Source organism: Phascolarctos cinereus, unplaced genomic scaffold, assembly GCF_003287225.1.
Source record: "Phascolarctos cinereus isolate Bilbo 61053 unplaced genomic scaffold, phaCin_HiC Scaffold_726;HRSCAF=1367, whole genome shotgun sequence".
NCBI lineage: Eukaryota > Metazoa > Chordata > Mammalia > Diprotodontia > Phascolarctidae > Phascolarctos > Phascolarctos cinereus.
Window position 1 is genome coordinate 103,419,218 of NW_027556098.1, and position 14,049 is coordinate 103,433,266.

Consider the following 14,049-nt stretch of genomic DNA (forward strand, 5'->3'; position numbering starts at 1 on the left):
TCACATGACTATAAATTATTTTGATTTCTTTTTTTAAAAATTGTACATTCATATCCTTTGACCATTTATCAATTGGGGAATAACTCAATTCTTATAGATTTTAGAAAGTTCTTTAAATATTTAAGATATGAGACCTTTATCTAAGAAGCTGTCTATAAAATTTTTTCCCAATTTTCTGCTTTCCTTATGATCTTGGCTTTGTTTTATTTGTATAAAACCTTTTTAATTTGATTGAAATTATCCATTTAACACTTCACTCTGCTCTCTATCTCTTGTTTATTCATATATTGTTCACCTATCCATAAGTCTAATAAATAATATGTTCCGTGTTCTTCTAATTTTCTTGTAACATCTCTCTTTATAGCTAGGTCATGTATCAAAGTCAATCACTATCTAGCTGAACCTCCAGCTGAAGAAGAGGTACTGAATGCCATAAGGCTCCTCTCAAGTGGCAAAATGCATGGCATGAATTCCACCCCAGCAGAAATCACTGACTGAAATCTTCTGGATTAAATGGCAAGAGGAAGTTATCCCCAAGGAGATCAAGGATGCAAGGATGCCTCCACTGTCTATCTCTATAAAGGAAAAGGACAATCACAGGGAGTCTTCTCTCTCTCTCTCTCTCTCTCTCTCTCTCTCTCTCTCTCTCTCTCTCTCTCTCTCTCTCTCTCTCTCTCTCTTTCTTTCTCTCTCTCTCTCTCTCTCTCATTGCTGGCAAAGATTCTTGCCAGAAACTAATCCCCTTTTCAACTTTAGACCTATAAGCCTAAGAGTCTATCTGTAAGTCATGGACTGCTTGTATTTCTCCTCTGTCCCCCATAATGTCTAATGAGGTTGATATAGTTGATACTCAATAACATCAGTGTCTTCCCTCTGAGATTATCTCCACTTTAACCTGTATAGATCTTGCTTGTACGTAGTTGTTGACATGTTGTCTCCTCCAATGGAGTGTGAGCTCCTTGATGGCAGGGACTGGTTTTTTTGCCTTGCTTTGTACCCCCAGCATTTAGCACAGTTCCTGGCATATAGTAAGAGCTTAATAATAGCACAGAGCCTGGCACATAGTTGTAGTTCAGCCATTTTTTACTCATTTCCAGCTCTTCATGACCCCTTTTGGGATTTTCTTAGCAAAGATATTGGAATGATTTACCATTTCCCTCTCCAGCTCATTTTACACATGAGGAACTGAAGGAAACCAGGTTAAGTGGCTTGGCCAGGGTCACACAACTAGTAAGTGATGGAGGCCAGATTTGAACTCAAGAAGATGAGTCTTCCTTACTTGATGGATTCAAATGATTACAGAAATAGAATCTTCTCCCACCCCCAGAAGTGACTAAAAGCTATACCGCAAGAGCACCAATTCCTCTACCACTGTTGCTCCGGAGGTAACTCTGCTCAAAGGTGGTCAAATCCACAAAGACTATCTGGTTGCCAGCTATGAAGATTAAGGTTTGGCTGTCTAGAAGATGCAAATTGGCCCGCCTGGTGGAGTCATAACCAAAGGAATGTCTAATGCAAAACTGTCAAGGAAGATAAAGTTTCCAAAGTAGACATACCACCCTTCTAATAACAAACAGGTTTACAACAGAAATTGATGGAACAAAATTATTTTCTTTGCTATATACAGAATAAACCAGTGGTTGATCTTTGCCTTAAAATTCATAAGTTTTACCTTGTGATGCTAAGAGAATATTTTTTGTTTTGTTTTGTTTTTAAGCAGAAAAAGTCCTACTACTGCTGCTTTTTCAACTTTTTTTAAGTTTCCCCCAAGCCATCCCGAATTCACCTTAAAAATCTCAACTTTATCATAAAATAAAAAGTCTCTTCAGATAATAATCAAGTAAATTTTCCTCTCTTTCTCTAAAACTGAATCAGCTTCCATAATGTGAAAGAAATCACAGTAGTAAAAAGAGGTTAAAGAACATGTCAAAATGCTAAGTTCTTTCTACAACTCTCAGTAAAACTCAAACCTGGCCTACCCTGTGGCATCACTGTAACTGCCATACGGGTTCCCCCTGGGGCATCATTGGCCTTAACCCCACTCCCAAGATCCATTTACCATGTGACATCATTGGCATCACCCCAGATGAGTGAATGCAATGAGCCCCCCTCACTGATGGAATCACCTCTTGTCTCCAAATCCTTCAAAAGTAAGACATGTTCTCTCCTTACTTTGAAACTAATTCCCTTTTCAACTTCCCCCTTATACCCTCAAGGCTGAGAGAAAACTTTTTGAGCCTGGTGTCCCTGACCACTTTCCAGCTTCCACCATTACACCCTATACTAGAAGGAAGGTTGAAGCCCCAAAGCCCTACTGGCTTTCCAATCTCCCATTTACCTCAGTGTTTTGTTAAGTTTCAGCAGGATTGTGTTCTCAAATTTCTTCTTCTGGAAAAAAAAGAATGTCTGAGACAAGAAGAAAAGATTGTGAACTTACCATGCCAGGCACTTCATTTCAAATAGCTCCCTTCCATCTCTTCAAGGAAATTTGCCATCAATTTGCACACCCATATCCCCTCCTATCATCTCTATGGACAAAGACTTTCAATCAATCTTCAAAACCCCACCGGAGCCCTGACCCTTCAACTAAGCTGTTCAACAACCGGCCTCTCTCCCCACCCCTTCCTCCTCTTCCCTTTGTCTCTTAAAAGAGCACTAAAACTGATGAAATGCTTTAAAGGGAATTTGAGCCAGTCACTTTTTGGAGATCTGAACGTAATGTTATAATGACTTCTGTGTTCTCTCTCTCTCTCTCTCTCCTCTCTCTCTCTCTCTCTCTCTCTCTCTCTCTCTCTGTCTCACACACACACAACTTTAGGTTGGCAAAATATTTTTTAACTTGCAAAATTTCATGGTCATAAGATCATAGATTTCTAGCCAGAAGGGAGTTCAGAGGTCATCTATTCCAACTTTTTCATTTTATAGATGAAGAAACCGAGAGACACCCAGGGAGTTAGGTGACTTGTACAAAGTCATACGGGTAAGAGGTGGAAAATAAACATTCAAACCCAGATTCACTATTGGTGAATCTAATGCTCTTTCCACTACACTAGGCTTGTTTGAGACTAAGTTGTCTGTTGTCAATAGAATGTAGAATCAAAGCTTTGGTTTGGGTGGCAATGATTTTAGACAATGTACAAATTAAAGTGGTTTTAGGGATTGTTGACTGTGGTGGGGGGAGGGGTTGGTTAAATAAATCTAGATTTTGTTTTTAATCCCAGTTCTGAAAGTACTCTAATTGCAAGCAAACCTAAAGACAATGGTTTGAAATGCTACCTACCTCCTGACAGAAAGCTGATGGATCCAAAGCACACACTGAGCTATATAATTTTTCAGATATGGCCAATGAGAGAATTTGTTTGGCTTGACTATACGTATTTGTTACAAGATCTTTGTTGTTCTTTCCTTTTTAATGGGAAGCAGGAAGTATGAGAGAGAGAAGATGGATTTTGGTTAACTGAAAAAATGTAATTTGAAAACAAACAAAAACAGTGGTTTGGGGAACTCACCCCATGCACCCAAAGACAATCACAAGACATGTGCCTTGGCCTAAACCTTAGGACACCTGATAACACTATTTGAGAATGAGAAAGTCCATGAGAGGCCCAGAAGCTGAAGCCTCCACAAAATGCTAAAAAAAAGAATGTGTCCCAATCTAGAGAGACATGCCACAAATGTAGCTAGGAAGTAGATCTTGGTACAGATCCCACACTGAATGACAGGAAATCCAGCAACACAAAACATTTTTCTGCCCTCAGATTCCCTGTTTCAATAAGCCATTAATGGTCCAACCATTACTGGTCAGAAGGCAAGTCAGAGGTGAAAAGAATGTATCCCTGGGAGTGTCCTTTGTGATTTACCAGGAACATGTGATCCTCCAGGCACTCTCTAATCCAGTTTCTAGCTTCACACATGTCACAGGGGACCAGCTGGAATCTATTTGCTCTACACATTTAAAGCCACAAAATCAACTTCATAATGAAGGGGTTTGGGCATAATTCCCACACAGTGCATCATTATCCATAAGCCCCAGAAGGACCATATTAGGTAGCTACCCTAGAAAATGTTCTCCTGAATACAGACATGGTTACTTACCTCTCAGGTTGCTGAACCCTCTCATCCTCATGTGGTCCATGGACTACTTGGCACTAGAGGTAAATGAGACCTAAGCATGTCCCAGGTATATATCAGGTACTCCCCTGACCTCTTGCAAAGGTAGAAGGTAAAAGGCTGGCTCAGAGTCATCCAACAGAAGGCATCCTTGCTCCTCATGAACACATGCAACTATGCCACTTAATAGTAGGCTATTCTTGAAATAACAAAGTCACCATGCAGAAGGTTGAGGAGTTCCAATTTTCTGTCACCTGCTCCCAGACATGCCAGATTCACAAAACTCTCGTTACCTTCCTCGACACACTTTTCTACATGAAACCCTTGTGTATCCTTTTATAATCTCCCAGACAAAAACTGTATCACCAGTTTGTCATAGCTGTCTTCAAATGCTAATCCAATAAATGTCCTGTAACGATTTACTCTGAATCATGAGACAGTCACATTGAGTTGATCAATTTCACTTTTGTCTCTTTGTCCAGAGGCACAACATCTTCCTTCATGGTTCTGTAACTGATGTAGAGCAGGGTATTTATTCAGATCAGAATAATCCTTACCATGTCCAGCTGTATAAAATTCTACAGACTCACATAGTTCTTTTGGGGGAAGGGGTGATTTCATATAAATACTTTTTTTTTTCCCAATTGTTTCTTTCTGGCTGCTTGCAGTATTTTCTCCTTGACCTGATAACTCTGGAATTTGGCTACAATATTCCTTGGAGTTTACATTTTGAGATATCTTTCAAAAGGAGATCAGTGGATTCTTTCACAGTGACTATTTTACCCTCTGGTTCTAGGATATCAGGATAATTTTCCTTGATAATTTCTTGAAAGATGCTGTCCAGGCTTTTTTGGTAATGGCTTTCAGGCAGTCCAGTAATTCTTAAATTATCTTTCGTGGATCTATTTCTCAGGTCAGTTGTTTTGCCAACGAGATATTCCACATTTTCCTCTATCTTTTTCATTCTTTTGATTTTGTTTGACTGATTCTTAATGTCTCATAGAGTCATTAGCTTCCACTTGCCCAATTCTAATTTTAAGGGATTATTTTCTTCAGTTAGCTTATACCTACCTCCTTTTCTATTTGGCCAATTCTACTTTTAAAGGAGTTGTTTTCTTCAGTGGATTTTTTTTCCATTTGGCCAATTCTATTTTTTTAAAAGTTGCTTTCTTCACTCAATTTTTGTGCTTCCTTTTCTACACTGTTGACACCTTTTTCATAATTCTCCCGCATAACTCTCACTTCTTTTCCCAATTTTTCTTCTACATCTCTTACTTGATTTTTAAAATCTTTTTTGAACTCTTCTAAAAGGACCTCTGGGGCTTGAGACCAATTCATATTCACCTTTGAGGCTTCACATGTAGGCATTTTGACATTGTTGTTCTCTTCTGAGTTTGTGTTATCTTCCCTTCACCATAGTAGCTTCCTATGGTCTGGGCTTTTTTTTTTTTGCTCATATTTTAAAGTTGAGCTGTGGGGGGGGGGGGGGAGTTTGCACTGTCCCAGCTTTCTTGCACTGGCGGCCAAGGGCCTGGTCACTGGCTTTCTGTGCTAAGGCCTCAGGCAATTGTGGCTTGCCCACTGAGCTAAGGTGGTCTGGCCTAGTTGTGCCTATTGTAGCCTAGGTTCTGGGGCTGGAAATGTGCCTTCCACATTGGGGCTGGAGGTCTCACAGATGGTCTGCTGAGCCAGGATCCAGGGGCCTCAGTTGTTGATCTGTGCTGTGGCTAAGAGCCTCCATCTGCTTGCACTGGGCTGCTTCACACTGTGCTCCCCTTTTACCCAAGAGAGGCAGACCTTTCCTGAAGTCCTTCTAAGTTATCTTAAGCTGGAAAATTGTTTCATTCTGTCTTTTTGTAGGTTCTGTTGCTCCAGAATCCATTTAGAGGCTTGACTTAGCATAAACTGGGGAGAGCTCAGGTATCTCTCTGCCATCTTGGCCAATACTTTTTTTCAATGTGAGTTTTCATAGACAGGAGCTGAAAGAGTACCATCAGGCTTGGCACACTCTTTGGAGTCAAAATGAACAAAATCTACCACTGCATTTTTTTTTCTTTTAATAATAACCTCCTTTAGAGAGTGAAATCCAAAGTGATCTGACTCTCTTAGTCTTCTTGCATCTGATGTTACTTCTCTTCAGTAGCTTTCTTTTAGGGATTTTTGGTGCCCCAATATGACCTTTACAATTTTGTTTCCAGGGAATAATCTTTATCTTCTGGTTTGGATTCTTTTTATTTTCACTTCTGGCTTCCCTCGACATACACCAGTCCTGTTCCTCCTGCTCTGACTGGCCTTTGTCACAGGTTCAACGTATCATTAGCAACTTTTTTAACTATTGCTTTCATATGGGGCTTTGCAATTTGTGTGCTGTTCAGTCATTTCAGTTGTGTCTGACTCTTCATGACTCCATTTGGGGTTTTCTTGGCAAAGATAGTGAGTGATTTCCCATTTCCTTCTCCAGCTCATTTTACATATGACAAAAGTAAGGCAGACAGGTTTATTATTTGCCCAGGGTCACACAGCTGGTAAGAATCTGAGGCCAGATTTGAATTCAGGAAGATGAGTTTTCCTGACTGCAGGTGTGGCACTCTGTGCACTACGGCGCCACCTAGCTGCCCCTAGAGTATTAATAATCTTCAGTAAAAGAGCATTTGCTTTACTAGACATAGGTAAGCAATATTACCTAGGAATTGACAGGTTTACAAAATACATGCATATGGGGCTAGAGAAAATAAAAGTCTTTGTTTTTATTATTTATAAATGGAGAGCTTAGCCGTTCTCAGCTCCTTGGTTGTTGTCTGTGAATGCCAACAGGCTCACCAGTATATGTTGGAATGTACTGCTGGTTTCCCCACCACCACCATACACAAAGCTTCTTATAGCCTGTTTTATAGACTATTCTAGATCCCTAGAACCTGGGAAACACTCTGTGACATTCTCAACTTTAGAATTAGCTAACAGGACCTGAGCACTGTCAATATACTCATTCCCAGTCTCAGCTATCTCACAGAGACCAATATATGTTGGTCTTTTGTAGACTTGACCTTTCCACAAGTAAACAGTGTTCTGGAGAGGCTAGAGCACCTCAGCTGTAGCACCATAGCTAATCTGAACCTCCAGGATCACCACTGCATACTTGAGAGCAAGGTGTGTGGCTGGATTTCCCATCAACTGTGTGCACTCTCTACCGTGTCTGCTCCTTACCTTCGCTTATAACATGTCTCTTCTGATCAGGCGCATTCTTTCAGACTGTGTAGGCTCCAGCTTCTGGGCCTTTTTCCCTTACAGGTTCCTACAGTCTCCAGTAGTATTATCAGGCTATCCTGAGATTTGGGAAAGGCTCACTTTCTGAAATTGTGTTTAGGTTCATAGGTGCATTCCTCAAACTATGCTGTTTACATTTGCCTGCAGCTGAAGTGGTTTCTGTGATAGGATAAAACAAAGATCTAGATACTTTTACCAACAGTTTCTCTCCCCTCACTACCTCCCCAGACTATGATCTCTAAACACCACTTCAATTTGGTCATTGTCTATATTTAGTTCTTATGTCATTATTCCCACCCAAACCAAAGCCTTGATTTTGGAGATTCTATTGCCCAGCAGATAACACAGTCCCAATACAGCATGACAGAATGGAGATAGATTTATATTTGGTATCAGGGGAGGGGTCTGGGTTCAAATTTTTGATCTTCCATCTCCTACCTGTTTGACTTTGGACAATTCATTAAATCACCCTGGACCTCAGTCTCTTCATAATAAGGGAAGGGAAAGAAGAGGGGGAAGGGAAGGAAAGAAAAGGGGAGGAGGAAGGGAAGGGAGAAGAGAAGGGGCTTCCTTTTAGTTTAGTTTCTTTGCCTCAGCTTCAGGCAAGTCAGCACAAAGTGAATTCTACCAAATTCCCTCTGAAGTGACTGTCTTTGGTTAGGACAGTCAAATACATCCAATTCAGCGTCAGTCCACTTTTGAAAGATACTGGAAGAAGGGAAAGGGAGAGGCAGGATGGAGACCAGTTTGGTTAGAGGGGTGGGAAGAGGGTGTGTTTTGCAAAGACTGATTGAAAGTACAATTCCTACAGGGAGTGGGAAAGGAAATGAGGATGAACACATTGATTTAAGGGTGCCTTGAAGGATAAGAAAGATGCTTCAAAGGAGGTGCCTGGTGTGCTGTGCTCAGAACATTTTCTTCTAGTCTCAATCTCAAACATTCCTTTTGACTAATTCAAACCACCTAGGGAGGAGAAGAAAACTTTGTGGCAACTCTGCTAGGAAACTTGACTCATTGCTGAGATAAGGTGGAAAATCAGCTCAAGGAAACTTGACTTTAATGGTAAGCTAAGCTGGAAGCTGGCTCAAAAACTTTTTGAATATAGTGATGAAATGGACACGTAGAGATGTTGGCACAAATTTTCCTTCTGACCATAGACTATGATGGTGTAAGGCTAAAAAACTGGAAAATTGGGCCTGGGGTTTTAGGGCTCAAAAACTTTCTTTGAGAGTGTGGAGAAAGCAGACCTTGTGGAACAGCAGGTGACAAGTCTGACAAGGTCAGCAATGGGAGGGGACAATCTGACAATCCAATGATGTTCTCAGATGTAGAGGTCTCAGGTTCATCCTACAGAAAAATGCTGCCAGCCTTGAGCCTAAGGAATGGCTGTAGATGGGGCTTGGTATTTTGACATGGAGTGTAGCTTTCCTCATCATAATTCAGAAAGGAACAATAGTGCTCATCTGACACGGCCTCCTCACTTTCCAGATAAGTTATTGACGCCCAGAGAGGGAAAGTGATGAATTTCAAGATCTGACCACGAATTGGCAACATAACTTAGTCTAGAATCCAGGGCTTTCTGATTCCCCATCCATTTCTGCTAATACATTCATTGCTAGTAATAGTTATAATATGTTAAACCTCCCAGAAAACATATTTGTAGTTTAGTAATGGCTTTCAAAGCCTTAAAAGCATGGTGAGAATTTTAGGCACTATAGTTCAGGGAGAGTTCAGGAGGTACCCAGGGGGAAGAAGACCTTTTAGTTTCCCTCAAAGCAAGGCATATGAGTTTCTGCCTATTCCAACTATGTAGTAGATAGAGCTTGCCCAAGATAAATATTTCACTCTATTTTTCTCTGTGGCAAAATAATTATTCAATACAAACTTTAACCATGTGTCCTGACCATAATCCCCTAACTAGCAAACTACTTTTTAAAAGTATTTAACAAATGGGGGCAGCTAGGTGGCACAGTAGATAAAGCACCAGCCCTGGGTCAAGAAGGACCTGAATTCAAATCCGGCCTCAGACACTTACTAGCTATGTGACCCTAGGGAAGTCATTTAACCCAGATTGCCTCAACAAAAAAAGGATCCAACAAATGGAGAAACCTCTATTGTATACGTATTCAGATAGACGGGATACATCAGTGTGAGGAGGTTTAATGGTATGCCGGAGTCTTGGGTCACAAAAGGAATTGAAGCCACCTCATTATATTTGTAGAAGAAATTCTCTGAAATTTTCTTCACTGGTTCTTCACCTGATTTTTCGATTTCTTCAAGGAAAGGATCTTCAGAATATGAATATTCAGATTCTGAAAGATGAAAAGACAATAACTGAGGATAATAAAATCTAAGAGCCCTCAGAAAGTCTTAGAGGTGGTGGCTGAAATCATAGGAATGAATACCATTCATGTAAAGTGGAGAAGGTAGTGGGAATTGAAGTGAGGAACTGGGAGATTAGGATGTTTTAGGCAACATCATTCCATGAAATGGAATCTTTTTTTTTGCAATCATCACTAATCCTGCATGGTTGTTCTTAAGGCAGCCAGGGGGCACAGTAGAGAGAGCCCTGAACCTGGAATCAGGAAGACCTGAGTTCAAATACAGCTCCAGACACTTAATAGCTTTGTGACCCTGGGCAAACTACTTTATCTCTCTCACCCTCAGTTTCTTCATCTGTAAAATGGAGGTAATAATAGTCCCTACATTCCCAGGGTTATTGCAAGGATCAGATGAGATGTTTGTAAAGCACTTTGCAAACCTCAAAGCATTACATACATGTTAGCTATTGTTACTGATCTTTGCATTGGTTCATGATCATTTACTTCTCTACTGAGAAAATGATCAGGATATACTTAAAGTCATAATGGGAACTGATGTAACGATAGTGTTATTCATCTACACTACACCTTCATGCACCACCCATATCCCACCCCACTGGGCCTGTGTTCCCCTACGTTCTGGAGCCGTGTCTGTTCTTTCAGAAATTTCTTCAGATTCTTCTACTTCTGTTTCAAATTCATCTTCTTCCTCGTAATAATCTTCTTCATCATCTGGCTTTTCTGATTCTTCGTCCTGATCCATGTTAGAAACTGATGGGAAGAAAATAAAAAATTGTAATTTTTTTGTCTTAGGGGCTATTAATTCTACCCAGGCCTTGGTCCCTAATTTGAATTGCATGGCTTAAATGGAATCACAGAACAAAAACAGGTTACATACACTAAGAGTTGAGGTGGGCAAAGGGTGGGAGATAGGGAAGCAATCTTATATGAACTGATATCAAGAAGAGAATTCTTTGTTTTGTAGCTTAACAGATGGTAGAAAATAAGAAAGTGAAAAGAAGACCTTGATAATTCTGTTCTCTTTGTTTTTCAAATAATGCCTTTTGAAAAAAATACTATATCTCACTATTGACTGGAGAGATGCAAATTAAAACACCTCTGAGCTACTGCCTCATACCTATTGGATTGGCTAATACAACAGAAAAAGTAAATGACAAATATTGGAGGGGATGTGGGAAAATTGAGACTCGAATGCACTGTTAGTGGAGTTGTGAACTGATCCAACCATTTTGAAGAGCAATTTGGAACTATGCCCAAAGCGCTATAAAACCATGCATACCCTTTGACCTAGCAATACCACTGCTAGGTCTGTAGCCCAAAAGAGATAAAAAACAAAAAGGAAAAGGACCAACACGTACAGCAATATCTAAAGCAGCTCTTCTCTAGGGGCAAAGAATTAGAAATTGAGGGGATGCCCATCAACTGGGGAATGGCTAAATAAGTTGTGGAATGTGATTATGATGGAATACTATTGTACTATAAGAAATGATGAGCAGGATGCTCTCAGAAAAACCTGGAAAGACTTACATGAGCTGATGCAAAGTGACATGTATTGTGTACAAAGTAACAACAATATTGTAAGATGATCAGCTGTGAATAACTTAGCTATTCTCAGCAATACAACGATCCCAGACAATCTTGAAGGGCTTATGTTGAAAAATGCTATTCATCCCCAGAGAAAGAACTGATGGTTTCTGAACACTGATTGAAGCATACTTTTTTAACTTTATTTTTCTTGAGTTTTTTTTTGTCTGTTTTCTTTCACAACATGACTATTACAGATATGTTTTGCATGACTACATACAGAACCTATATCAAATTGCTTGCCTTCTCAATATGGGGAGGGGGCGGGAGGAAGGAAGAGAATTTGGAGCTCAAAGTTTTAAAAACAAATGTTAAAAATTGTTTCATATGTAAGTGGGGAAAAATAAAATACTAAATAAAAAATAAAAGAAAATAACTATAAAATAATGCCTTTCTTCTCAAAGGGGGTACATAGGTAGCAAGCATTCCAGAGCAGGGACTAGAGTTATCTATATTCAAATATAACTATGAAGTATTAAGTATTCTAAAGCCAATAGGAGTTGTTTTTGAAATACAAATGTATTTCATCATGAAGTCATCATGGAGATAGAAGGAAAATGACAAGATCCAGGATGATCTCAATCATTCAGGAAGTATTTACTGGGCATTTCCTCTGAATAAAGCACTTGTGCTAGGCACTGGCACAATCTTAGGCCTGCTTCTCAAACTCAATATTCTGCTTTACTCTCTTCTGACCTTGCTTACCTAGTACTATGTATGCTAAACTAATATCAGATCACTCTTGTCTATGCTGCAACTCATCTCATAAACCAACTGGTTAGGATCTTCTCTGAATAAAGCACTATGCTAGGCACTGGAGGAGATGTAAAAGAAATAGAGAGAGTCCCTCTGTGGCTTATAACTGAGTTGGGGAAACAACCAGATGGTAAGTTTATAAGAATCCTTTCACTCCTATGGACAACCACCAGTCTGCAAAAAAGCCTCGAAGTTGCTACCAAATTCCAGCTGGTGGACTTGAGATAAATAAATTGTGTCAGGCACCAGAGCTATCAGAAGAATCCTTTAATTGTCAAGAAGAAGGGTGGGAGGAAGAACTTGGGATAAGGGTATAGTGAAGAAGGGGAGAGCCAGTGGCTGGAAGGAGGGAGTGGTTACCAAAAGGCTTTCAGTCTTGTAGAGCTATTGCAAGCAGAAATTATTTCATTCTTTGTACTTGTATCTCCAGAGCCCAGCAAAGTGCCTGGCATACAGGAAATGCTTACTAAATATTTAATTGATTGATTGCTATGCGTCTGTCACATTACTTAACTATTCTTTGTATGTTTACCTATATTGACTACAATCTTGGACCTGCTTCTCAAACCTGATATTCTGCTTTACTCTCTTCTGACCCTGCCTACCTGGTACTATGTATGCCTAAATTAATATCAGATTACCCTTGTCTACACTACAACTCATATCATAAACCAGCTGGCTTTACCAGGTCCCCTCTCAAGTCTAAATGGATCTCACACTGTTGACGTGTATTCTTACTTTCTGTCTATCTTGCTCTCACTTCTTTGTACCATGGCTAGACATTTTTGGGGCTTTGTCCAACAATGAGCAAGGCTTCCGCTGTCCTCTATTGATGCCACTGAAACCTTAATGATGCCACCATTTATAAATATTAATTTAATCATTAATTCAAAATGTGAGGTCTTTGCCCCTCCCCAAAAGCAGGCTGATGTATTAAGGAACAGACCTACATCAACATTGGCATACTTGTCATGAATGAAACCAAAGAGCTCAAGAAAATTGCCACTAAATGGAAAGATGATACTCAGGTTCCCCTTTAAGAGTCAAACAAGGAAGTTATCAGAAGTGTTTTAATCACGTGCTCAAGAGTAATAAGAATCATCATTTCACAGCATCCTTGGTCATCCTGGCCTGCAGCATTCAATGATGATCATAAGCAAAAAAAGTTTCCATGGGAGACAGTTTCAGCTTATGGAACAAAAATTGCCAAGAATGAAGAGGTAGAGGAAAGAATACGAAGATCTTGGCAGAAACCTTCAAATCCAATCACCATTTACTTTGGTACTTAATGATTTCAAAGGTATGTATATATTGGAGAATATGGCCAAAAGTATGTTAGGAAATATGGTTCAGATTTAAGAAACATGATAGGTCAACGTCATAAAGATTACTCAGAAGCTTTGTGCCAATACAGGGTGAATATTTTCTTTTGTTTTATTAAAAAAAGTTTGGTGCATTTTGTCTTTTTATATAACTTCCCATACACCCCGTCATAGCACCTCCACTGTTAAACCTTCCTGTTAAAAAAAAAAAGCTAAGCAAAATCAGCAAAGCAATCACATCTGTTACATGTAATTACAACATACACAAATATTTTCATATATGTGATTGCAACATATATGAATACTTTCTTTAGGAAGACAGCCAGAATGTTTTGGAATAGTAAAGGCTGAACAACATAACACAAGAAATGAATTGACTATAATTTAATAGACAGGAAAATAACTACTAACTCATGTGGAAGTCATCCTCAGAACCATCTGTGTCTGGCAAGTTAGACTATCAAACAGAATAAAAGATAAAATCAACAACAAAGTAGAAGAAAAGATAAAAAGAAGAAGACACTGAGTGAAATTATAACAGCTCCAACATGGCATTTTTTGATCATGGCTTTCAGATAGTCCAATAATTTTTAAGTTATCTCTCCTGGATCTATTTTCCAGATCAGTTGTTTTTCCAATGAGATAGTTCACATTGTTTTCTATTTTTTCAT

The 14,049-nt window shown here is 39.5% G+C and overlaps 1 protein-coding gene across 1 annotated transcript in view; it reads right to left on the minus strand.

Annotated features, from left to right (window-relative positions):
• The window catches only part of CFAP44 (cilia and flagella associated protein 44), a 142,243-nt gene that overhangs the window by 118,328 nt on the left and 9,866 nt on the right, over window positions 1-14,049 (minus strand). The window contains exons 2-4 of the mRNA XM_021007126.2: window positions 10,332-10,466; window positions 9,518-9,686; window positions 1,347-1,509 (exon numbers count right to left, since the gene is read on the minus strand). Of these exons, the coding sequence (XP_020862785.1) occupies window positions 1,347-1,509; window positions 9,518-9,686; window positions 10,332-10,458 (459 nt within the window). The 5' untranslated portion in view covers window positions 10,459-10,466. The remainder of the gene's footprint in view (window positions 1-1,346; window positions 1,510-9,517; window positions 9,687-10,331; window positions 10,467-14,049) is intronic.